This window comes from Trachinotus anak, unplaced genomic scaffold (genome assembly GCF_046630095.1).
Source record: "Trachinotus anak isolate AG129_WGS33_773 ecotype Australia unplaced genomic scaffold, CSIRO_AGI_Tana_v1 ptg000016l, whole genome shotgun sequence".
Taxonomy (NCBI): domain Eukaryota; kingdom Metazoa; phylum Chordata; class Actinopteri; order Carangiformes; family Carangidae; genus Trachinotus; species Trachinotus anak.
This window is the reverse complement of record NW_027273867.1, coordinates 7,728,461-7,754,868: the sequence shown is the minus strand read 5'-3', so window position 1 is coordinate 7,754,868 and position 26,408 is coordinate 7,728,461. Positions and strand designations below refer to the sequence as shown.

General features: G+C 42.7%; 1 protein-coding gene across 9 annotated transcripts in view; it reads right to left on the bottom strand.

The window, feature by feature from the left end:
• LOC139633499 (triple functional domain protein) overlaps window positions 1-26,408 on the bottom strand; it is a 78,548-nt gene that overhangs the window by 17,454 nt on the left and 34,686 nt on the right. For all 9 annotated transcript variants that reach the window (XM_071499183.1, XM_071499179.1, XM_071499184.1 and 6 more), the window contains 31 exons: window positions 25,155-25,269; window positions 23,292-23,484; window positions 20,588-20,692; window positions 20,151-20,347; window positions 19,257-19,503; window positions 18,356-18,478; window positions 17,746-17,937; window positions 15,766-15,897; window positions 14,944-15,174; window positions 14,098-14,220; window positions 12,415-12,606; window positions 11,591-11,760; window positions 8,763-8,937; window positions 8,135-8,330; window positions 5,865-6,031; window positions 5,607-5,726; window positions 5,297-5,488; window positions 5,066-5,215; window positions 4,832-4,946; window positions 4,201-4,316; window positions 3,940-4,062; window positions 3,631-3,825; window positions 3,392-3,507; window positions 2,466-2,532; window positions 2,157-2,266; window positions 1,837-1,906; window positions 1,451-1,540; window positions 1,267-1,359; window positions 1,072-1,183; window positions 763-953; window positions 295-396 (listed from right to left, as the gene is read on the bottom strand). In XM_071499183.1, the coding sequence (XP_071355284.1) occupies window positions 295-396; window positions 763-953; window positions 1,072-1,183; window positions 1,267-1,359; window positions 1,451-1,540; window positions 1,837-1,906; window positions 2,157-2,266; window positions 2,466-2,532; window positions 3,392-3,507; window positions 3,631-3,825; window positions 3,940-4,062; window positions 4,201-4,316; window positions 4,832-4,946; window positions 5,066-5,215; window positions 5,297-5,488; window positions 5,607-5,726; window positions 5,865-6,031; window positions 8,135-8,330; window positions 8,763-8,937; window positions 11,591-11,760; window positions 12,415-12,606; window positions 14,098-14,220; window positions 14,944-15,174; window positions 15,766-15,897; window positions 17,746-17,937; window positions 18,356-18,478; window positions 19,257-19,503; window positions 20,151-20,347; window positions 20,588-20,692; window positions 23,292-23,484; window positions 25,155-25,269 (4,520 nt within the window). The remainder of the gene's footprint in view (window positions 1-294; window positions 397-762; window positions 954-1,071; window positions 1,184-1,266; window positions 1,360-1,450; window positions 1,541-1,836; window positions 1,907-2,156; window positions 2,267-2,465; window positions 2,533-3,391; window positions 3,508-3,630; window positions 3,826-3,939; window positions 4,063-4,200; window positions 4,317-4,831; window positions 4,947-5,065; window positions 5,216-5,296; window positions 5,489-5,606; window positions 5,727-5,864; window positions 6,032-8,134; window positions 8,331-8,762; window positions 8,938-11,590; window positions 11,761-12,414; window positions 12,607-14,097; window positions 14,221-14,943; window positions 15,175-15,765; window positions 15,898-17,745; window positions 17,938-18,355; window positions 18,479-19,256; window positions 19,504-20,150; window positions 20,348-20,587; window positions 20,693-23,291; window positions 23,485-25,154; window positions 25,270-26,408) is intronic.

The window sequence follows — 26,408 nt, the reverse complement described above, 5'->3', positions numbered from 1 at the left end:
GTAGGGGGCGGTTGAATAAGAAGAAAGGTGAGAAAAAACTGGGTTAGACCGATATAAAGGTTTTCCAACATATTTGGCCTTTTCTTCACCATCAGATATTGATCTTTTCTCAGACTCACAGGGAAGTTTGTTTGATTACATATTGATTCTACAAACCTATAAAATATTATTTTCACTGTTATAATTTTGGGTTTCAAGATTTTACATCCCTATGGATTCTTCTTTTGAAAACCCATATCGGTCGAACCTTAAAGGATATTTGAGAAGGAATCAAAGAAAGGAGGTGTGTTTTACCTTGAGCACAATCTTGTTGTCAGATGTCGGGGTGCGTCCCACCCACAGAGCAAATTTACAGGGATCTCCTTCAACATGCTCTGTCACCCCCAACTCTGATGTCTGGAGAGAGAGAGAAGAACAATACGAGACAACGTCAACACAAGGTTACAAGGGAGCCGTTCATCTTCACTGGAATACGATGGCCATCTGAAATAATCTCGCTCCATATAAAGTGTGATTTCTTGAGACAATGGAGACTTGAGACTGTCTCAAGTGTTGATTCAAGTTGTGGCAATTAGATTTACTTGGATTTGGTAAAGAACAAGTAATGTAGTTAAAGATATGAGGCACAGAGAAACAATAAAAATGCAAATCATATCCTCAAATTGAACTTTCCTTGCCCTTCAAATACACAGCTCTTAATTCAGTTAAAGAAGTGCAGCAAAGACAAACTTCATTATGTTTACTTTACCATCATCTACTTACAAAGAGTTTGCTCTTATAGATGTATTTGCTCCTGCCGTTTGAGTCCTTGACCTCCTTGCTGAAGACGAGAGACATCTCAAAGAGGAAGAGGTGGCGCTCTCGCCCCTTACGGATCAGAGTCTTTGGATCCCAGACCTGGAACGACTCCTGGAGAATGAGCTCGCCCTGGGACTCGATGTTCTCATCAAAACCTGGAGGAAAGAGGGGATATAAGGAGGAAAATTCTAAAGTTGTAATTTGATAAACAGGTAAACATGCTACAGAAAAGGATCACAGCAACATAAATAACAAGCAGTGTGTGTTAATCACCTTCCAGCATGGAGAGGTGCATGGCATCGTTGGCTTTCTTAGGAACGCTGAGCATCACCTCGAGGCCGTCTTTGATCTCTCCTTTACCTTCTTCACAGCAAGTCAGCAGCTCCTAAAGAAACACACACAGAAACCATGACAACAGGAACCATGGAGATGGCAGCCACAGCAGTGTGACATGGTCCGGTGGGCTACCTTCAGCAGGAGCTGGTACTTGGTGATTCTCTGCACAGGCTTGATCAGGTAGGAAGAGATGGAGTTGGCCAGTCGGTGCCTCTGTTGAATTTCCTGTTGACACCCACACAAAGACGTGATGTCATAGGACACAACCGACAATGACAAATCCAGTTTCATTTTAATGACCACAGGCGGTACTCACATCAAAGTAGTTCCCAGCATGCTCCAGGATGAGCTGGGTGGAGTCGGGTTTGTTCTTGCAGTAGTTCACATACATCTGGAACTTATCAGCCTGGAGGAGGAGAGAAACGGGTCACAATAATTGTGACTGAAACTTGATGACTGAAGCATTTGAAGCATCTTTTATGAACATACAGTCATTCAATCATATTTAAAACCTACAACCTGTGAGCTAAATATGTGAAATATCTTTTAAGTAATTCCAGAAACATTAAGGATTTATGTATCTAAACGTCCACTGACATACTGTATGGCATTTTACTGAATGGCAGGTCATTCAGTAAAATGCCATGCAGTATGTCCACTGACATACTGCACGACAAATGACAATAAGCACATGATACAGACCCATGTGACAAAGCAATGGCCGACATCCTCTGGTAGCTGCTCGTATTTCTCCAACTCTTTAAGAAAGATGCTGACAAAACAAGGGAAGAGAGACTGAAATGTGAGAAACAGCAAAGTCGTGAGAGCTTTATTAAATGATAAGTGTTCCAAAATGAAAAATGAAACAAAAACTTTACTTTGTTTCAAAATTTGATTTTACTTTAATCCAGGTCTGATCTGTATCTGATTTAGGACCCTGTGATTCGTTCTTGTAAGCTTGGTTTAAAATTTAATTTTAGATAAATCAGAGAGTGACTGAGCTCTAACAATGTGTTTCTTACTTGTGGTGGAATTCATAGAGGTCCTGCATATTTCCAAAGATGATGTGCTCCTTGTTGATGATTCCTGGAGGAATCTCCTCAACTCCACTGGTCATCTCCCACAGGTAGGTCTGCATGGAGACAAGATTAATACACGATTAAAAAGAAATATAAAAAATATATAAAATAATAATAATAATAATATTAATAATAAAAAATAAAACCAATCAAAAACTTCAACAGGGTTCTGGTACATTTCAGATATCTGTGTGATTTTGTGCGTTGCACATGAAACAGGTTAATGGTGGTGGGTTGGGAGGCTGAACTTACATCCATACACTCCCGCAGGTCTCGTACGTAGGCTTTTTCTGTCTGAATCAGCTCTGCCATAATGAACCTACACACACACACACACACACACACACACACACACACACACACACACACACACACACACACACACACACACACACACACACACACACACACACACACAAAAAGACACACATGCACAATATTAGCAATTGTCATACTGTCCTCATCAACAATCATAAATCACCAAGCCGATAGCTCCCTTTCAGTCTGTCTCCTCCATCCATTTACGCTAATGAATAATGAAAGAGTTACAGGCCATAAAACTCCGTCATAAACCAGCCATGAATGAAGGAAATCATGCTCATGATTTGTGCTGCTCATATAAAATGACACAGCCTCCTTTTCCTGTAGATCCCATGTAGATTCATTTGTTCTCTAGTGGCGCTTGACTGTTGTGTCTGCAGTTCTCGTGCTGACGCAGCAGAGGGGCTGGTGTGTGGAGGAGGAAGTTTAAATCACACAAGTCCATTATGTATGTACGTTTACACTGAACGCACTCAGTCTCTTATTCAGAGCCACTTACAACTGTTCAGAAAGTGGGGGTTTGGCGCTGACATCACTGTTGACAAGGACACTGACGAGCACAATAAATGACCCTGAAGACGTTTTAGCAACCCTGTATTTCGGGCACTCAGCCAGACGTTTAATTTCTTATGCTTTGGGGCAATAAAACATTTCCAACAGGAGGAAAATGCTGGCTGGCTACCATTTGTTTATTTTGTGGGTGTAGCACATACTGCTCACCAGTGCAGCTGTTTGCCAAACAGTTTAATTGGGCACAACCTTTTTAATCTGCTTAATTACTCTGACCCAGCAATTTTATAACTGACTGAAAAAGTCATGTCTGATATCTGAAGTGTGACATGGGGGTGAAGACATACTCCTTTCTGCGTGCCGACTTGCGTTTCTCCTCGTTTAGCTCATGGGCAGCATCCCTCAGCTTGACCTCTGACCCTGGAGCTGTGGCTGGAATGATATCCAGCTGGAGGTCCTTGCTCTGACACAGAAGGAGACAAAGTAAGAGATGAAGTGATTTCAAGAGACAGACGAAAGAAGTGAAAACGTGGATTGGCCAGTGATCTGCGCATGTAAGCTCCTGCCAAAACACACGGCCACTCACCGCCTTGTTCGAGTCCGAGGAGATGCCCAGGGCTTTCTCCAGGCTGCAGCGGTACTTGTCCATGCGCAGGGAGAAGTCTCGGTAACGTTTGTCCACAGCCGTCACCCATTTTTTGATCTCGCCAGCGTGACTGTGGCCTTTCTCGCAGAAGCCGTCAGCCAGCTGGATCAGCAGCTTCACACGCTCCTTGGTTTGCTGAAGAAACGCAACAGAGAGAGAGTGTGTTACAGGCAAGCACACATTAATATGATTGTTTATATATATATATGTGTGTGTGTGTGTGTGTGTGTGTGTGTGAGCGAGCCTGACCTTGGCTGTGATGTGGAAGTCCTCATGTTCCTTCAGCAGCTCCTGTGTGTGGTGGATGCTGGAGCCAGTGGAGGTGTGTGTGGACAGGTAAAACTCCCCGGTGTCGTGAATCCACTCCAGAGCCTAATTACAAACAAAGGATACATATACTGTCAAATCACATGACAACAGGGAGCACCACATGTGTTTATTTGTCTTATTTGTTTCAACCTAAACTGAACTGTGTGATCATGATTGGGTTTTTTTCTTTTTTTTTTTTACCTGTTTGGCACTGCGTTCAAACACCACATACTGCTGACACTGGTCCAGCCGTCGTTTCCTCATGGTCCAGAAGTGGAGAACACGATTCTCTCTCTGCAGCAGCTCATTGAGGATGTCTGCACAAGAGAGACACAGAAAACAATCAGACATTCAGCACCCAAACCCCCACCATAACCCATACAGGCAACACCCACATCTGTTTAAGAGCTTTTCTGTCTTTGCATCTGTTGACAAGAGAGGAACTACTGAAGTCTGCAAGTTACTTAAATGTGTCATTGTAGTCTCTTCATAAATATTACAAACAGTGTTAATTTGTACAGTGGTGATGGGTCATATAATAATTGATTGAGTAATTAATTAATTAATAGTTCATCGTCTGTGATATATTTTGTTGATTTTATGAACAAATGACTACCTTTCTTGAACTTTCCTTCATATGCATTGCTTTAGAAATATATGCACAGATTCCACTGGTTGTAGTACAATTCTTGTTTGTTCTTTGTTTATTATTTATTTAGTTATTTATTATGAATTATTTTAACCTCTCTGCTCGTTTGCAAACTAGTTTTCACACACTCTCGGTTGATGTGTTTCAGCCGAGGTAATGTTGAATGTGTTTTCTGATACTCACTCTTAACCTGCTGTTCTGGTGCTTTGACGTGGCTCAGCATCCCGGGCATGTTGACACTGTTCCTGTGCATGTACTTGAGAAAGACGTCTGCATTTCTTCTGGCCAGAGTGCACGCCTGATTCAAAGATTAACACACACTGACATCAGACATCTAACTTGACGCGTTGCATCGGTTTGATGATGAATTGTGTGTGTGTGTGTGTGTGTGTGTGTGTGTGTGTGTGTGTGTGTTACCTTGAGGAAGGCCTCCTTCTGCTCCAGGTGTTTACTGATCATGGGGGTGACGTGGTCCGTTTCACAGTTGGGTCCCAGTTTGTCTGCTCCTCCGCACCAGTCCTCCTCTCTCTTATACTCCTGCTCCAGGCTCTCCAACACACTGCACACCTGAGCGGACAAACACACTCAGTCAGCTGTCTGAGGAACACTCCGAGTTGTGTTTTTGTGGAATTGAATGTGGTCTCCTACCTGTTCAGATGTCTTGTAAAAGGCCACAGAGGCGTTGACCAGCTTGAGTCTGTCCTCCATCTTCAGCATGAGCTGCTGCCAGTGGGAGGCCACGCTCTCGGCACAGTCTCTGATCAGGTCCATGTCGTAGTGGTTGGCCTGGAGCAGAGCCTCGGCCTTCTGCTGAACCTGCAGGGCACTCTGGTGGGTTTTCTGCAGAGAGGGAAGAGGTGAAGAGAGGAAGAGGTTAGACTAACCAAAAATAATAATTAACAAAATAAAATCTAGCTTCAGACAGTGGACAAGAAGCATGATTGAAACGCTGTCTCACCTCAATAGCGTGTTGAAACTGCTCATGCTCTCTCTGCAGTTGTTCGGCTTCCTGCAGGGAGCTGGCTGTTATCAGACCAGCGTTCAGCATTGACTCTCCGTTACGAATCCAACCCAGAACCTGGAAAAACATCAGAAGCTGTAATCATGTCTCCAACCTCCAACTGTATTTGAATCTGTTTTTCCTGAGAACTTGCAGATATCCTGGTATACTGTAGTTGCAACATCTTGCCCTGCAGGTGGCGCCCTGTTGTCCTACCTGTTTGACCTCAGCCTGCAGGTGCCTCAGCTGGACGCACTGCTCCAGGTGCCTGCGGTGCTGCTCAGCAGCTAAGTCCAGCTCTTGCTGTTTTTCATGGAGGAACTCCAGCAGGTCCTGGACTCTGGTGGCCATGTCGACATCCCGGTCACACAGCAGCTCCACACCTGAAGGAAAGGACACACAATCACTTTAGCTCTAGATAGAGATACACAGCAGACCTACTGTGTAGCTATGCTAGTGAACTTCTTTCTGCCTGCCATATATATTGAAATACTTTTATCCATTTTAATATATTTTCATAATATATATTTTTGAGTATATGTACTTTAATTGAGTACATTCTTTTTTTTGGAAACTTAGAAAGACAAATATTGTACTTTTGACTCCACTACCTTTCTATGAAGTACTCTTTACTCTGAAGCAGAGCTTCTAGTCAGCAGAATGAATTTTATTTTATTTTTGAAAATGTGTTAGACCATACACTGTGTTCATCACAGGAGGAAAAACCAATCACAGCCAACTCCTACGCTGTCAGTCATGTTGTGCTGCTGCTGCATTTTTGAACAGCTCAGTTTGAACCAGTGGCCTAAAGATGGCTACCATAGATAGATAGATACATAACTTTTGTTTTAAATGTTTTCTGTGTTCACCATGGCCAAACTTCATCACTGCCTTAAAAAGAAATATGAAAACGACAATGCCTCCTTTGTTGATTTAATTGTGTTTCTATCGTCTTTGCGTTATATTATACAAGGTTTTTATTCTACAGGTTCTACAGTCAGTCAGCCATTCAGTGGGTTGTTTCAGAGTCATTATGTTATGTAAATGTGGAACAATACAACCATGCACTGACATTAAAAAAATACTTTTGAATACTTAAGTGTTTTTAAGAGCAAGTATCCCAGTACTCAAGTAAAAATGTGACTGAACTTTCACTTGTTTTGGGGGATATATACTATACTTCTATCTATACTTTAACTCAAGTGATCGAGCTTTGTCCAGCTCTGATCATCAGTATGCTCTGATACACGTGACGTGATGTAACCATTCCTTGTGCGATTTTAGAGAACACCTATTAGCATGTGAGATCACAGGTGAGTTATTACTGTTGGTGAGTGGGCGCCTCTCATCACAAACACTGACCGGCTCTGACCCCCCGACACCCACACAGTATCAATATTAAACTAATGTAGCCAACACAAAAATCTGTGCAGCAACAGTGAACATGAGCTGTATCCTGTTTTCACCCTCAGCTGGATGATGTCTGATGTGGCGAGCAGATGACAGTCAAACATCTCTTCACTTCGCCACCTCATACCTCACCCTGCACTCGAGATATAATAGGTTTTGGCCACAGCATCACAAGGGGGCAGATGCACAACAGCTCAGAAAACCAGCAGGGTGTTTCTGCAGTATCAGAAGCTGCAGTTTCAGGACCCTAGTTTTTTGCGACACCACCACCTGAGGAATTGGACAACAGGAGCTTTATTTTTAGCCATCTACCATATTTATCAATAATACACGGCCTGAAAATGCAGCCTTGGGCTACTGCAGGAACACAATACTGACTGATCTTATAATCTGTTAGAGGCTGTGCTATATGTTGAGAACATTAAACTATAGCGCTGGGGAAATTCATATTAAATGAGTATAAATGTTAATTTTCTTGGCCATTTTTATCATTTATATATTATTTTGTACCGTGTACACTGTAGGCCTACTGGTAAGTTCACCTACCAACAATACAATCACATACAATTCGGGGAAAGTCAAATGTCAATAACATGTTCTCTCTCTCTCTCTCTGGGGGTCATTCACTTCTTTCCTTGTTATTGTTCATTGCGCATAAAAAACATATACAGTTATCTTGAATCTGTCCCAAAAGTCGTCCTTGTGTCTTGCCTCTCTACAATTTCCAGTCTCTCCAATTGCAAATATCTGGTCGAGATCGAGTGACCTCAAAGACCATAGCATATGATTCCATCTTTATTTCACCTTATAATTACCTAATTATTCCAATTACTCAAATTGCCCAATATGCAATCGTTAGCAACCACAAGACATTAAGTAGTTTTTGGATGGAAAAGATAAAAAATATTTTTGCTGTCCATGGTCCTAGAAATGCTGTTCTGAAATCAGCCTCCAGTACTGCAGGAAAACTGAGGGAAGGTGACTGTACACGATTTAATAAACAAAGTTGTTTGAAAGAGCAACGGCTGCCCTGGATGACGTGGTGCTGCATTACAGAGTCTGGGGAGCGCACTCACCAGAGGCCTGGACTTCATTGACGTACTGCAGCAGCTCCTGTCCCTGGTGGATGACATCAAAGGTGAGGTTGTTCATGGTCAGAGCTTTGTCAGCGTGGTGCTGCAGCCGCTGCTCGGCCAGCGTCAGGTCCTCTGTGTCGAAATCATTCATTTGACCTGTCAGCTCCTCGTTCCATGACTCCAGGTCAGAGATGATCTGAGGAACGGACAAAAAGATTGTGTTTGTCAGAGGTCACACACACCCCTAATATTTATGGACAATGCTGTAAGGAAACGGAATTGATTTTTTTATTTATTTTTTTTAAATAATACCTATAGTCACTGAAAAGCTCTTTCTTGAGGAGAGTCTGAGGATGCAGGACTAAAAGGCCCAGTTTTGTGTGAGGATAATTCATTTATTAACACTTGATATCATAAGACACAACACAGTGATGTCATATGACACCAAAACATCAAGTCTGAATGGAAGATTATTCTTATTTCTCTAGATTCTGTTTTCTGACCTTGCAAGTATCTAAGGAAAAATATGACTTCATTTCAATCAATTGCTCAAAATGTCACACAACACACTCATAACATATGTACAGTAAAAACTCAGACACACGCCCCTCATCCCAAGCAGACTCACGTCGATGGCATCCCTCTCGAAGATGCGGAGCTGCAGGAAGAGCTCCAGTTTGATCTTCCTCTCCTGGAAGAGTTCCTCCATCTGGGCCTGGGCCTCATCCAGCTGCTGCAGGACGCCCTCGATGTGGTTGATGGAGCTGTTGTGGGGCGTCTTGTTGCTGGAGATGGCCGAGTCCCTGGAACAGAAACACACAATTAAGAAATAAGCTGTACGAGGCAGAGCAGTGCACTTTCAAAAAGCAGCTATAAAGATACTGTTGGGATTGATCCCAAGTGGAGTTAGCTGCTCTTAAAACTGCTGCATAGCTCAGCCTGCAGAAAACCAGAAGATTAGAGAAGAGAGGCTGATTGAAATTAAATGGTGGAAGAAAATTAACCCGATGTCATTTTGAAAATGTGCATTTCAAAACAAAATTTTGGCTTTTCATGTTTTGATTTATCTTCCTTCCTTTTTAAATCTGGTCTCTTGTGTCATATTTTAGTTCCCTTTTTATACTTTTACTGAAAAAACTAATACAGCTCTTCACTCAAATCCCACACACTGTTTATCATTTTGCTCTCTTATATTTTAATAGAAACACAGGTTAAAGAAGGAAATAATACCAAGACATAAACAAGTGTGTAAGTGAGTATAGATAAATACTGTACTAATATACTGTATCAACAAATATCGACACATATAGACACAGATTTATTCAAAACCCTCCATAACTTTTTGATTAGGCATAAACTTATTATACATTAGATCCATGTAGTTTGTGTCTAGACTCTTAATCCACTGCACTGTAAGTACATAATTACATTATTACACACTTATTATTATTATTATTACACTGTGGCTGTATTGTTACTCATGCAATTTACATCTTTAAACCTTTGCTTCCACTGCTCCAGAGTTGGTAGATGTTGCTTATGGTCTATTAGAACCAGAACTCTGAGCATTTCATTTTTATCCAACATGTCTGTAGAAAATTTCCCTGCAATTGGGTTACATGGTTTGAAAGATAAGTCTATATTTAGGTCTGTTTTTATTTCAACCTTCACTTTATCTCAAAAACGACAGAATTTGGGGCAGCCTCAAAAATATGTGCAAAAACCTCCTGTTAGAGCACATTTTAATTCTCCTAATTTCATTCTTATATCAAAACTGTGCATGGAGGAGGAATCCTTTTATTCTTATTGAATGGGTTTCATTTTGGTATTCAATATTATTCCAGATTTTAGATGGTGATGCTTGTTCCTCATTTTATTTTCCATTTGCTTTATTTAATCTGTTTTGATATTTCTCGTGGTTCATGCAAAGTATTTTCTAAGCCCTGTTTTATAATATTAATGATGATCACATTTTCACATCCAGTTTATAAGGTGATTAGATGGGGAAAAAAAATAAAAACTGATTTTAGCAAAATCCAGTCAAAGTGTTGCACCTGAATGGTTTCATACTAAAAGATTTCCTCAGACAATCAGTTATATTGATCAATTAAAAACAGAGAAGAACTCATCATATTGATCACACTGGAGGTGACTAACAACAGAGAACGGCAGGTATTTAAATTTTAATAGAAGGCCAACATTGATTTTACAGAATGTGAAACACAGAGTCTTTAAGGTTAAAAGTGAAACAGGTCGAACAGATTCTGATTCATCCACCTGACAGACGCACACCTGCATGATGCATGATGCATGAACACACACACGCACATGCGCACATTCTGATTGGTTCCAGGTTGATGAATCAGTGTGACAGATGCACTCCCACACTCAAATGCACATTCATGAACACACGTGTGCACACATACAGTACAGTAAGTCACTCTCTCTCTCTCTCTCTCACACACACACATACACACACACACACACACACACACACACACACAAGTAAAAGGTGTGTAGAGTTACAGTTGCCTCCCTGGGAGACTGCCACACAATTAGACACGCGCTTATAAAAGCAGACTTATGTAAGAATTCACCGTGGAGCCAATACACCAGGGAGAGAGAGAGGGATGGAGCGAGAGAGGAATACAGAGAGAGGAAAAAAAGGGTGGTGGATGAAGAGTGAGGAAGAAGAGGGACTGGAACATCCTCTGTGTAAAAATAGAGTTGGAGAATGAGGGTCAACTGCATCCACCTCTCCAACACCTCCTCCCATCCTCTCAGCTTTCTTTTTTGGTTTTCATGCATTTCATTTCTTTCTTTTCAAAATTACCCTGACGGACTATTTCACTGCATATATTATATTCCTTTTACTGTTTACGCATTAAACCCAAACCTATGCATGTCAAAAACACCCTGCCAGAGCTCTATTTGATATCAATACTCAGTGACATATCGTCTGTATCATAGCTCAGTGGCACTTATCTACATCTTATATCATCTTCTGTTGGCCACACCATGTGCACTACTATCTTGTTTTCTTTCACTGCAGCTGGCTTCTCTTTTGACTAGTAGTTTAAGTGATATAAATGATTGGTCGGGGTCAGTTCATCCGTTTTACTCTGTGGTTTCGAGTTCTGCAGATGTTTTGCCTTCGACTGGTTTCACATCACTGGCAGAGGGGGATTACCAGAGTTTGTTTTCAGTATTTACCAATTCGTAGGTTTTGATTTTGCTCTGGTTTGAGTTGCAGACTGTTACTAAACATAGAAGAAGAATGCGTCCACAACTGACGTGCATATGTTGACTGTTAAAACAGAAATATAGGAGCTACATTTAAAGTTTAAAATAAGTAGTCTTCTCTCTTTATGCCATTTCATTTGCTTTTCACAGAAAGATAATCAAGCTTAATGCTTTGCTCTGGTTAAATTGTTAGTAAGGTGTATTGCTCTGTACCTGAGCTGCTGGATGAGGTCCTCTCCCTCCTTGATGACGTTGACGGTGACCTGCAGCGTGGTCTGCTGCTGCTGGCCGAAGCGTTTGATCAGATCTTGGACGGCCTCCACAGACTCTGCATAAACGTCATCCAGCAGCTCCTTCTGTAGCTCCTCCAGCCACGTCCAGAGCTGCAGGAGGAAAAGGTGTTAGTATGATATTTTTTTTCCCTGCAATTTCATTTAATTGAAAGCACACAGTGTTCATTACCCCATACTATGAACTGAATATGTCTGTAAAAGTCATACATATTTTATTTAGGTAGGATTGTGTGAAATCTCATTTTCCCAATTAAAAATATGTAGTTGATGGATAACGCTGGTCTGCACCTCTCAGACTTCTCTCTCTGACCACAAATTAGACACAAATTCACACTGCAGCCACACCTTGCACCAACATGTAAATAAACAGTTAGACACATTTTCCACAGCTTTCATATTTACAAAAGCTGGTTAATGATGGTCCACTGACCTCAATCAATTCTAAATCCGTTGCCTAAAGTGTTAAGGCAACCCTCAACACTGACCTCCACCGAACCCTAATCCTAAATTTAATCATAAATTGTCTTTTAAAAGGTGAGAATTGAGACAGATGTTCACAGTTAGAAAAAAATGTAAAAATGTGCATCTATATGTGACTTACTGGAAAAAAACAAACAAAACACATATATTCCATTTTATCTGGTAATCATTTCCCTCTTGCTCAGAGAGCTCTGTGAAAGCTCTCATCCACACAAACACACAGCCCACCATCCACTTCAGCATTATGTCATCCTCCCTGCCTACCTCTTTGACGTGCGTGTGGAAGGCGACAGACATGTCCAGCAGGACTTTGCGCTGCTCCACGCGGCGAACAAAGTCTTGGATTCTGTCTTCGAGCTGGTGGGCGGCCTGGTAAATCTCCTCTGGGTCGCACTCTCCCGTCTGGGCCAGCTGCTCGGCCGCCTCCAGCAGCTTGTCTGCATTGGTGTACGTGTTCTACACCGAGGCCGGGGACAAAGACAGAGATGGATTGGCTCAGGAAGACAATGTAATGCAAGCAGAAATATATTATATTTTGAAGATGAGCAGAGAGAGAGAGAGAGACAGCAGAGGCAGGGAGAAAATGAAAAACAGGATACGCATAAGACACAAACACTGACAGAGTCAGTGATAGCAGAGCTGCACAGAGATAACTACTGAGAGGAAATAGAGACAGAGTGTGGGTGAAGGTAAGATAAAGAGGAAGAGAAAGATGCTGCAGAAACAAATGTTATATTAAAGGTGGGATATCAGAAGGTTTATATTAATGTTTTCTGCTTAGAGCTGATCAGAAGAGTATTTGATACACAGCTCTGGACGAAGTACTTTTTTAAAATAAGGCCTAAGCAAAGGAATAAAAAACACTTCATTTCAAATATAGACTTGCATTGAAATCACTCAATGGGAGAAAATGGCCCCTGTGTTATAGGATCATATATGATATTATTGGATTATTATTACCGATGCATTAATGTGAAAGTACCAATTTACTGCTGTGGTTGGTTGAGGTGGAGCTTGAATTATTTTATATACTGTTTAGTAGTTTAATCTCTTAGTGTATTACATTTTATACACTTGTGGTATGTTCTGTATGTTAAGTCTTAACCTTTACACAAACTAGTAACTAAAACTATCAAATACATGTAGTAGAATAAAGAATTAAATACTTCCCTTTGACATGTTGAGTCGACGTATAACGTAGCACAAAATGGAAATATTCACAGTAAAGGTAGATTTTACGCCAAACACATTCCTGAAGATTGTTTTAGTTACAGCTAACACAGCATTTAGGTCATAATGTAAAAGTAAACAGTCATGAGGTGTTTCAGGCAGGTTTAGGGGAAACAGCTAGCAAGGCTGTGTAACCTTAGCTTAAAAGCAGCTACAACAGCCACACGTGATAATTCAGGAATAATGTTCATGTTAAATGTTAGTGTTGTTGCTGTTAAACAGCAGCACAAATAGAGAACGAAGAGTCATAAAGTCAGTGAACTACTCAGCAATGTAATTTTACATCACTGTCTATCTAATATGGCTGACATTAAACTTGAGCTAATGAGTTTTAGCTTGTTAATTTAGCTAACACTAGCTACAAGCTACTGCTCGTATCATGAAAGCAGAAAAACTTCAGTGGGTATTGAACTGAACAACTGCTAATGAACACTTCCACCTCCAAGAGGAGGAATGTTATTTCTTCTTTCAAAAGTTACACAGTCTTTCTTTAAAATTTAAGTGTTTAAAAACTTTACTCAACAATTAACTGAACTGATAAAATGGGGGAATCAGAATATGACTATAGATTTTACAGCTGCATGAAAAAAAAACTTGTTGTATGTGAAAAAGTTGCATCTATCTGGTATTTCAGGATCATACAACACCACTATCAACAGTGGCACACCAGCTTGACCCTAACAGAGAGTGAAAGAAGGAGAAATGGAGCTAAACTACCTGCGCCACTTCCTCAAAGTCTTCATGTCGTTTCTGCAGAGCTCGGGCTCGGTGCAGGGACTTTCCCACACCTGTGTGCTTGCTGAGGAAGGCCTCACCATGGTTTTCTATCCAGTCCAGCACCTGTGCAGAGAGATCAAAGATCCACAAAGTTAGTCACACGCTTGAAAACAGGCAGCCATGAGGGGGCGCTCTGAGGTGGCAGTTGAGCCACAAGCGCTGATGATGATCAGAGATAAAGAGAAGAGGAGCGACCGAAACAATGATCAGTATTATAGGAGGAGCTGCACTGAGCCTTTCCTCTCACACTCCTCTCCCTTCTCCGTGTCCTTCACAGCATTAATAGATGAACAGCATCTGCATGGACATATGACCCAATTCAACTGCCATAGCAACAGTTGCCATGGCAGCATTCTCAGGAATGCCCAGGATTTTTGGACAGTAAGCAACTGCATTATCATTTTGGACCATTTGATTAAGGCGTGCTTCATTGTGCTTGTTTTCAGGCCTTTATTTATGCAGAGAACATTTACATTTCAGGCATTTATCCAGCGTTCCTTTCCACAGGAAGGCATGATGAGCGCAGACGTAAGGTTCCAGCTACTTGCTCAAGGACATTTTGATAGGAAACATGGCTGCTGCTGGGATCAAACCCTCTATTAAGAGTACAATCCTTCTACCCAGTAAGCTACCCTGCTATTTTCAAATTACTGTCTGACCCTCTCATGTAATACTGAAAAAAACTGGCAACACTTTCGTCCTTGAAGTACCACGTGTTTGAATGAACATGTGCATGCATATAAACAAATACATATATACAGTGTGTGTGTGTGTGTTTGTGTGTACCTGCTGGACGTCCTGCTGAAAGACGCAGAGCTGCAGACGTTGGTGCAGCCGCACTTTGCGGTGCTGCCAGATGTTTTCCAGCTGTCTCTGGTGGTGCAGCACCTCGTGGATGATGTCCAGGACGTGGTGCACCGCTTTTGAGTAGTTAGCTGATGCTGTCAGTGAATCGGCACTGCCTGGGGTCAAAGGTCGCTGCAATTTGTCCAGCAGAGCTTTGCCATCTTGGCTCACCTGAGGTTAGAAAATTGATTGCATCCTTTACTTACAGCTACTACACAAATACACAGAGGTGAGAGGAAGATATAGGTATTTGACTTAAGCTGCAAATATAAACATCATCCAAATAGAAAAAGCTAAGTGAATGCTATTTTTAAAAGAAAAGAGAAATGAAGAAGTCACAAGACTGAATTAATGAGAATTACACTATGAAATTATATCTCACACTGTGTAGCGTCATTTATTTCAAATTAAATTTGCAGCAGAGTTGTACTGTGCAGAGGCTGATGCGAAAAAGCTTTTATTTGGACTTGATGCTATATGAAGATGCATTTTTCAGAGACTGCCAAAGTAAACTTCATTTTAAAAGTTTATTTTTTCACTAACAGAGAGAAGTTACCACAGTAACTGTGTGTGAATTATGCTCTAGTAACTTTTGAAACTTTGAAACTTCAATAACAAGGATGTTGTTGCAAATGTGTCAGTAACTCAAGCTGTGACATGAGATTTTAAGGGTTTGCTGCTGAATCTGCTTCTATGGACACATGCTGACTTAATTCATTTTTGCACATTTTATATCGGCATAAGTATCAAGTGCGATGTTACCTCAGAATAAGCAGCAGTGATGTGTTCGTACAGGCCTTGGTGATGGTGAATGGCGTCTTCGAGGTCTTGTAGCTCGGAGGGCAAATCCACCTCGCCGCACGCTTTACACCACGAGTCCACATTACTCATGTACTGCAGGGGAAGAACCGCACACTCACATTAACACAAACTGCTCCTCAGATGTAGAGCGTTTCACATGAGACGCATCATGAGACGGTGCTGCTGTATACATCCTTGTGCTCTTCCCAGGAGTCACATGTTAGTCAGACATACCTCAGCGTGCACAAATTCGCCCGAGGAGCATTTTCTTTACTATTCCTGGGCTTAAAAATGAAGGAATGTCTTTGCGTGTGGTTATGAGACTTTTTCAGAGGAATTATCTATGGCTGAATGTGCTGTTTATTGGCGTGTGGTGACTTCCTAGGACTTTCTGTACCCCCCTGTGGGTGGGAAGGGAAACAAAACAACCAGTAAGTCTGCTCTCAGAGAAATATCAAAAAGCTGAAGTGACCTCCATCTCATTATTTCCTTTCAAACATCTCTCCCATGATAACTGGAGTAAGATACAGGAGTAGAACAAAGCTTTAAAACAAGCCTCTCTGTATGGAGGAGAAAAGGTTGGGGTGAAACCTCTGGAAAAAAAAAAAAAGAAGCTGTTCCTATTTCAGCTCACAAGCATGAAAGGCGGGTCTGATGACGGCAATATTCCAGGTCGGAAAAGTCGTACCACCCATGTTCCCTCGTTGGGATTCTGTTTGTGTGCCTTTTCAGCCCATGAATCATTCCACAGAGGTCCGACTAATGAGCACAGACAGGAATAAGCAGCAGATAACAAACGCTTCACTATCATTGTGCATATGTTTATGTAAATATATGTTAATGCAATGCACGTGTGAGGCTTTTATAGATTTAATGAAGCCAAATGGGTATTTTACTACCCGGGAAGGGCGTGCATGTGTGTCCATGTGCATCCATTAGCACAATGAAGGTCAAAACCTCGATGGGTTCCAAAGGAACATCACTGAATTTTACTGAATCCAGTTCCCACCGAGCCTGATTTGGGAAACATAATCTCAATGTCAAATTAATATAAGAGCAAAGAGAGTTTTGTTTAATGAGGAAAACTAAAAACTACAGGTGAGATATTCCAGAGCAGTTACACAAAAATGTAAAGTTTTCGTCAGTAGTTTTTGATAAATAAACAACGATGGAGAGCATGCCTCTTGTTTATCTCAGATTAGCTTCATTGTTCTTAAACATGAGATAAAAGATAAAGATAAAATCATTGTCTGAAAAGAGGACAGTTTGTTTCTGCAGCCCTGTGCATGAAACTGTTGACTGGTTCTGACTTTCTTTAAGATTTTAAAATGGTTAATAGAGAGAAATGATACAACAGTCCCTGCATATATATAACACATCACCATGACTTCAAAATAAAAATCTGTGTCACACGTGGCTGGAAATTCTTGATTATATTCCCTGGAAACCAATTCTGATTATCTAATCATTGTTTAAGTCATTTCCATCCATCCAGCTTCTGCTGCTTATCCAAGGTTGGGTCGCCCTGGCAGCAGGTCGAGCAAAGTAGTCCAGATGTTTCGCTCCCTGGCAACATTTTTCAGCTCCTGCTGGTGGTTCCCAACATGTGGCCAGTGTGTTTAAGTCATTTTTAAAAGGAAAAATGCCAAAAAATTTGCAGGTTTCAGCTTCTCCATAATAAGATTTCTTGCACTCCTCTGTCTTTTGTGTTAGTAAACTGAATATCACTGGGTTTAAAACAATTATTCAGGCAAAACAAGCAAATTTCACTTTGGGCCCTGAGGATCTGTGATTTCACTATTTTCAGAGAGTATAGAAATGAAACAATTCGTCTGTTAAATATGTTGTCAATTCATCAATTAATTGATAATAATAATTATCTTTAGTTGCAGCCTGACTGTTCAGGCCTGATCTGTGTTGGCACATTTGTGTCGAACTCACCTGGTCACATTTCTGGTGGAAGCTAGCGGACATCTCCAGCAGCGTGCTGCGCTCGTCCAGCGCTGCGGCGAAGGCCTTCCACTCCTGCTCCAGCTGGCCTGAGATCTGCTTGATCTGCTGGGAGGCGTAGTGGCCTGACTCCAGCAGCCGGTTACCAACCGACATGATGCGGTTGATATTCACGTACACATTCTGTACAGCAGGACACAGAAGAACAAGAGGGGTGAGTGAGAATAGATTAAGAAAAAAGAGGATATGTAGAGGAAGAAATCTTAGATAGAGGAGGTGAAAGGCTCGAGGACAGGATGAAATTGAGCAATGAAAAAGCAAAAGAGGAGGAGGAAGTAAGGCGAGGGGCTATCAGGCTGTCGCCATCGCTTCTCGTCCGCTGACAGTATCACAACAGTTTCATAATGGTTGCGTAAGGCTGGCTTTAGATGAAGAACAGGATTACTTAATACCTGGTTGTGCTGCTGCTGCTAATGCGCAGAAAGCAGAGGCAGCTCCAAACACCCAAACACAACACTGGAGGATGACACTAAGTGCAATAACTATATGATTATACAGAGCAGGGTCTGGGCTTGTGTGTGTGTGTATGTGTGTGTCTTACCATGCAGTTCATAGCGAAGTGGTTGTGCTGGGTTTGCAGCTCTATGGCGTGGGGGTGGTTGTTGCCAATCTCTGTGTAGCCTGCCAGGAACAAACCCTTGTTGTGCATGATCCAGTCAAACATCTGAGGCATGGGGATGACAGAACAGACAGACAAACACATCGAGAAAAAATAAAAAATGGTCAGCCAGCCAAATCAAAACAAACATGCACAAGGAACGGGCGCGCCATTAACTTTCACAGATCATTGCAAGAGCAGGTAAAAACAAACAGCTGGCACTTCGCCGTGTGGATAGACCCGAGTGTGTTCGTGCACTGCTGCAGTGTGCTCATAGTTGTCATCTTTCCAGGCCAGAATACAGAGAAATGGACTGCCTCTGTTAAGAGTATCCTCTCCGGCTCTCCTAGAGAACAACTCGTGGCCTATGGTGTCCTAGCAACAAGCTCCTACTACTGCAGTGTATCCAAGACTGCAGCTCTCTCTGTTGCTGCAACCTGCTATTTTATTCTACTCACTCAAACATGGATCTGTGAATTTCTCTCCCTGTCTCCTTCTACTTTCTGCCGCAGCTGTCATCACCTGAGCTGTCTGGGTGGCAGCCAGACGAGGTGGCTGTGTACTTGCATATGTTATCCTCCACCTGAGGATGTGGTGGAGGGCGAAGCCATTCAGTTTTTACCTCCTGTTTCATTTGTGAAATGAAGTTTAAGCCGCCGTTTGAGGGCCAAAGTAAAAAGGACATGAATTCATACCGAGCATAAATCAATGCTCCTCTCTGGGTGTAATTATGTTTTTGTTTCTATCGGCAGTTGTCTGCCCTACAGTGATCACTGTGGTTATAGATTACCACTACATCACTGCTCGCACTGAGCGACACCCCCTGCTCCCTTCGTCCACCGACCTTCTCTGCGTCCTGTTCGAACAGGCGCAGCTGGAAGCACTGGTCCAGCTGCAGCTTGCGGACGTGCCAGGCCTGGTGGAGGTGCTGTCGGGTGGAGTGCAGCTTGTCCAGCAGCTGGGTGATCCGCGGCACCAGGCCCTGGGTGTCGGCGTTGCAGACCCCGCTGCTGCTACTGCTGCTGCCGCCGCTGCCGCCACTGCCGTTACGGTTGGAGAAGGACTCGCTGCTCTGGATGCGCTGCAGCAACCTGGAGGTGGATTTAATACATGGTTTAATGTCTGGGCTGCATTACTCACATCTGTGCTGGGCTTTCTTTAAGAGTGAAGTTTGGCATTGTGTTGTGTGTGAAATATGTTACATGAGAGACAGCAAAGAAAGACAGAAGTGAGATACAATAAATATATAAATATATATATTCAATATAATACTTGCAGGGATTGTTGTGAGCACTTAAAAAATGCTAATGTTATGTTCTGAGTCAAGCCTGATGAGCATGTAGCTTCAGGCTTTTTTTGTTTTTTTAACTTTTACATCATATTTTGCAGTTTTAGACTGTTTTCATGCCTGTGCACGAACTGTTTTTTGTGTGTTGTCTGCACATCTGCTGGCTCAAACTGCTCCTTGATGTGACAAATAAAGCATTTTGATCTGAATTGAATTAACATTTAAACTTCAAGCTGACATTTCCAGTGAGCGCACCGAAGGAATCATTTGCATAAAAGATCACAAAAGTCTCCACACAAGTAAAAATAAAACATGCAAAGGGCAGGACAGCAACAGTTTTTGCATGACTGTGCAACAGGAGTCAACATGAAGGACAGAAGGAATAAATGCTAGTTTATGATAGCAGATAGGAAAACATTTGATAATTCCAGCATCAAACTGTCTGCTCACCTCTGCCCCTCAGTGTCCAGCTCCTCTATCGGCGCTTTTATCACTTTCTTCTTCAGTGTGGCGTGCTCTTCTATCATCCTCCTGGCTCCCTCCAAGTCTTGGGGAAAATCTTTCCGTGACACAGTTTCCTGCATCTCCTCCAGTCGTGCCAACATCTGGGTGGCGTGACCGGAGAACTCCTCAAACGCCACACGCACCTGGACAAAGACACGGCAAAAAAATCTGAGTAAAGGCCAGAAAGTAGATAACAATGACTGACTCCTGTTATTTTTCATTCTCTACTTCTCATCACTGATAAATTCCGCCACTTAGTTTCCTGTCTTGTTCTCTGATTATTGATTATGGCTCTTGCGCATCTGAATGTCGTTGGGGATTTCAGGATAGATTCACAGATCAGGCAGCCAGCCTTGACTGACAGGATGGGAGGGCTATCTGACCTCTATCCACTCTTCGTGGTTGTAGTCCAGACTGCCATCGAAGTCCGCCGTCAGCTGGGAGGGGTCCACCACCTTTGTCAGGCCCTCTAATGACACCATGGTGGTCTAAAGGAAGATAGTGGAGGGAAGATATTAAAGACAGGGAAAGCTCACCTGGTAGAGCGCATACCATCAAGTCTCTCTCTCTCTCTCTATGCTGAACGCAAAATCACCTGGAAAAAATAACTCGAGAGAGAAAAAAATTTTCACTCAGCCCAGTGCAAATTTCTTGTGAACCACCGCCCCCTGCTGTGTCTCTTTGCTTTCTTGTGATGTTACTTAAAGAAGATAAGACCAACCACTTGCTCCTAAAAACTAACAACACATTTTTTTTTAATAACAGCAGAGTTGCAGAGATGTGATGTTTAGCAGAGGCTGTGTAACCGATCACTTAATACATGACTTAAGCACATTTTATCCTCTTCGTCCTGACATTTCAGCTCAACTATAAAAAACTGTGAAGGACATGTCGTGTTGCAAACTCTGAACTAAACACCTTGGCACAGTTTCTCTTTGATCCCCTCTGGTTGTCCTTCACTCTAGTCTGATGAAAATAAAAATCCTCTCCACACAACAACAACAACTGCATATTACAATATCAATATCAGAGATAGAGTGAGGAAATGTCTCCCTGTTTGGTTTCAGTGCCTCTGTGTTTCTGCTAAGCCACCTCCGCACAACACCCCCACACACATGTCCAGAGATGGATGGAGACGGAACGATAGCTAGATCGCTTTGTGTAGGCCAAACAATGCAGAGACGCACTGATGTCCTTGGGTAAAAAAAACACTGTGGCTCTTGCCAGGGGAAAATACTAATACCACGTTGTTCGCTATTGTTGTTCAAGTTAATTGATTTGTACTCTGTTGAATGGTGTGAGAGAGAGAGAGAGAGAGAGAGAGAGAGAGAGAGAGAGAGAGAGAGAGAGAGAGAGAGAGAGAGAGAGAGAGAGAGAGAGAGAGAGAGAGAGAGAGAGAGAGAGAGAGAGAGAACTTGTCAGGGTGGTTTGGGCGACGCTTTGCTCCCACAGAACCGCGCGATTCAGCAACAATCAAAACCGAGGTTGCAGTCGGCTCTCTGCTTCCTTTCTGCCCGTCTCAATTCAACAGGAAGGGAGGAGAGAGGAGGAACATGTCCATCCTCCGGTTTTCCATTTTTACAAAGCGAGGAGAAAATCCTTGATGCACATGCAGAGACAAACACACACACACACTTACAGCAGTAGCACCTAATATGAATATCCTGAGAGCTGATTGGTGGAGTGACTGCTAGCGGATCAGTTTATTCAGCCGTGGGAAATTTTGCACACATCGTGCATCAAATTTACTTAACTTGACTCTTCATACAACCTTCAGGAATCTTCATAAATATCCAAGTACACACATACAGTGTGTATGAGGTCAGGCAGCGATGCATGAGGGCGGACATACACACACAAACGTACATGCAGTGGATCCGTTCAATGGCTGCGTGGAAGGGCAGGGTAGCTGGTGATGACCGTAGCCTGCCCCGTGGCATCTGGCTATTCTATCAAATAATCAATAAGCTGTCATCAGACTACAGTGGAGCTGTGTGTGTACAGGCATGTGAGCAATCAGAGCAATTTCCACACCGGTGTGCTCACTCACACGGCTACAGTCAGAGGCCAAAGGGAAACAATTAAAGTTGCTGTATCAGAAACAGGCCTTTACAGTAACTGTATATAACAGTGCTTACACCAGCATGTGTGTCACTACTATGGAAGAGAGGCTGATCATTACCACAGTCATCAAGATTCTTTGATGACAGGTCAAACAGGAGGAAGGGAAGCTGGTATCTCGTCCTCATTAGGAGGCATTTATTAAGCAGGCTTCAAATCAGACAGGCGTCTTTACTCAGTGGAAAACACGCACTGTTTCATCCACGCCGTGGTAAATTCTACATGAGCCCATTACTGCGCATTTTTGTTCCAGGCTATAACTATGAAACAGTCAGAGCATAAAAAAATAAAAATAAAATCAGCCTGTTCCTCTGAGTGCATCATTAAATTAGCTGTGAAAACTCGTTCTAACGCTTGACTGACAGCGTCACAAACACTCGTCCTCGTGATTTGCTGCATGCTGGGTTTTTTTTTTTTTTTGGGGTTGAGTGTGATGAAATTTCTTCTCTGGTAGACAGCTGGCTGGTGATGTACGCATCCAAAGCCGCAGGGAGAGGGAAATAATGAAATGTGCCGACAATGAGCAGCTCGTGGGGATGGGGGGGCACAGCGGTTGTTATCACAGCTCAGCTGACAGAAAATTGAGGGAAAATGGTTGACTTTTTTTTTTTTTTTTTTTTTTACACATGATTTCAAAATGCCAAATGTAAAAATGGGACACTTAATTTCTCCATAACTGCAGGCTTTTAAAATGTATTACAGCGTGCTAAAAATATACTGTCTGTCCTGGAGGAGCATATAATTACATAACGACCGTCATAATCACAAGTTCTTTGAGATGCAGCTTTGAACATAAAGCATCAAGTGTGGCTTCTTTCCATTTAACAGGTTAAATACCATGTCTGCTACTTTTCAGGTGAAGGCAGCCGATAAAGTCGGCAGAGTGGAGGTGACATGGAGATGTATTTGTTATTGTAACAAATGCACCGCAGCTCAGAGAGGACCTGAAGCTTTTCCTCATCTCACCTCGAATTCGAACTTGGAGCTGCCGAAGTTGGTCCTCTGCTTCTGCCAGAAGTTGTCTGGTTTGATGATGAGGGCGACGTGGATGCAGGACGGGAACGACTCCTGCAGGATCTTCAGCAGAGGCTTGATGCTGTCCCACTTGGAGCCGCGCATATCAACGATGACCGTGAAGCCATGTTTACACACCTCCTCGCTGCGAATGGATGGGGGATCGAGGTCAGCGAGAGTGGGAGGAATTAAAGAGAAGAGAGGAGGAGGAGGGGAGGGAGGGAGGGAGGGAGTGAGAGAGAGGGAGGGAGGGGCAGAGAGAGAGATTGGAGAGAGTATAATCCAGGGAGAGAGGAGACAGATGACAGGCGTGGGAAAAGGATGAGAGAGGGATGATGGAGAGAGAGGAGAAAGGAGGGAAGAGAGCGACAGAGATGAAGAAGGGAAAAAAAGAGTGACAGAAGGAAAAACAATCAAAAACAGTGAGATGACGCATTTTCTATACTGTGAGAAGCCTACGCAGCAAACACACCCACCCACCCACGCACCCACACACACACATGCACACACATGCCCACACAGAAACCTGTGACGAATGACTCACAAATGTGTGCACAAAATAAAAATACAAATCAGCACATTTGTGCATCAGCAACCTCAAGTCCCTGTGGTGCTCTGCTCTGGCCGACATCGTTATCACATAACAAACACACACACACACACACAAATCAACTACACTGACACACCTGAAACTAAAATCTGCCGTAATTAGAAAAGATTTCTCTGTCACTTTGGCTGCATCTGTCGAATCTTTCCCACCAAAACCACTCATTTAATCCACAAACCTCGGCTGCTCCTTCACCTTCTAGTAATTCTACACATTAGAAAGATTCAGAACACTCCTCCATCTTTTTTGAGCTTCATTTTTTTTTAAAACTCAAATGTATCACTGCATCTCTAAATACCTCCATCCTTTTCCAAACCTTTCCCTCCGTTCCCTGACAGAAACAGTCTGTCAGTACATAGCCTGTGTGCAGCAGTGTGCAGATGTAGCCTTTCCCAAAAATAGAACACCTTTGGTCTCCAAAAACCACACAGCTGAGAGAGATTAAAATGTGCAAAACGTGACGTGATGAGTGTGAGGATCTGAAAGCCTTTAGTCAAAAAAAAAAAAAAAAAAAGGCGATTTACAGGGTATGTACTCAGATTTTAAAGCATGCAGAGACAATGTGATGACAGAGTTAGACGGAGATGAGAGTGGATGGAGGGAGGATGGATGGATGGAGGGAGGAGGCGGGTGCAGGATTATGGAGAAATAAACAGAGAGGTGGAGAGGAGAGATGTTTTACCTGCGAGGTGAGGAGCTACTCGTCCACAGTAACTGCTGCTGCTGCTGCTGCTGCACTGCTTCAGCTACTGCGACACTTTGTTTTGCTTTCACACACACACTTGCTCGCTTGCTCCCTCGCTCACACACACCTCCTCACACATGCGCTCTCTGTCTCTGTCAGTTTTAATCCACCCTCCCTCCCTCTCCCTCTCCCTCTCTCTGATCCCTCCTTCCCTCATTTGTGTTCTGATATACATCCCTCTCTTAACTCAGGCTTTCCCTCTCCGTCTCAGCATCTCACTACGTCTCCAAAACTGAATTTTTGGCAGCGAAGAAGCTGCAGCAAAAGAACTGGTCCTGAATTATTTCTCTCGCTGCTCCTCTCCGGCCCCTCACATGCTCATCTCAGCTCTCTCACGTGCTCGCTCACAGAGCCTCATCCACTCGCTCTTGTAACATGACAACACACACACACACACACACACACACACACACACTTAACTGCACTCACACACATCACAGAACAAATGTAATGAATGTGTAACCTGGGGATGCCGGCGAGGTAGGCGATCAGTCTCCTCAGGTCGTCCGTTCGTATTCTATCATGGTTGCTGCGTGATGGAAACGTTAACACTGGACCGCCACGTCTGTCTCTGCCACCTGAGGCAGGCGCACACACACACACACACACACACACACACACACACACACACACACACACACACACACACACACACACACACACACACAGCATTTGATTAGAGTAGGCACATGGATACAGGTGTGTATTTATGTCTCTTTTTGTAACAATGTAATAAAGCACCACACTGCTATTAAGTCACAGTGTCTGTTGAACAGGTAACAATGAAAATCAGTACCTGAGAGTTACATTTGTTTCACAAAATAAGAACAAGAACCTGACTGGAGCATAAAGGACATCACAGTAGCAACTTAGCTAATCCAATAAATGAGCAATAGGCTCCACAAGATGCTGAGCCTGCTAAATTCATCGCCGTTGGCAACACATGTTCAATTAATTTGATTAACTATTTGCTCTGCTAGAAATTCAAATAAAATTGGGGGGTGGGGGGAGGGTGGGACTGTTTTCCTAAAGGTTTTTGTTCATGTAAGTTCAGTGCATCTGTTTACAGGTACAAATCTCTGTGTTCATGTCCGAACACAACACAAGAGTCATGCTCGCACCTCTGTACTTAGGCACAGTAGTATTTTGAGCTAGATGCTAATGCTAGCATGAGAACATGCTCACAGTGACAATGCTAACATGCTGATGTTTAGCACTTATAATGTCTATCTCAGTTTAATGTGTTGAATGCTAACCTTTGCTAACTAGCACCAAATCCAAAGTACAGCTGATGGGAATGTTATTGGGGTTTTATTTGTTTTTGTTTTTTTTAAGATATTTTTTGGGCTCTTTGTGCCTTTATTTGATAGGACAGTAAAGAGTGACAGGAAAGGGGCAGAGAGATGGGCAATGACATGCAGGAAAGAGTCGGGCCGGTCCTGCTTAGAGTGTTTGCACCCCAACCGCTCGGGTTATCAGGCCGCCCTGCTGCTGGTTTTTGGTCATGAATGTCACTCAAAACTTTGCCCTGATGATGGGGCTGGATGAAGTGTCAGAGATCACCAGATTTATCTTGCAGGGATCATGAATGTCTGCACCACATTTCATAGCTGTCAGGGGGTCTCCAAAGTCAGTGAGATGCATCATCTGAGAACCACGAACATCTGAGCAATGTTTTGTGCCAATTCATCAAGCAGATGTTGAGATGATTCTTTGA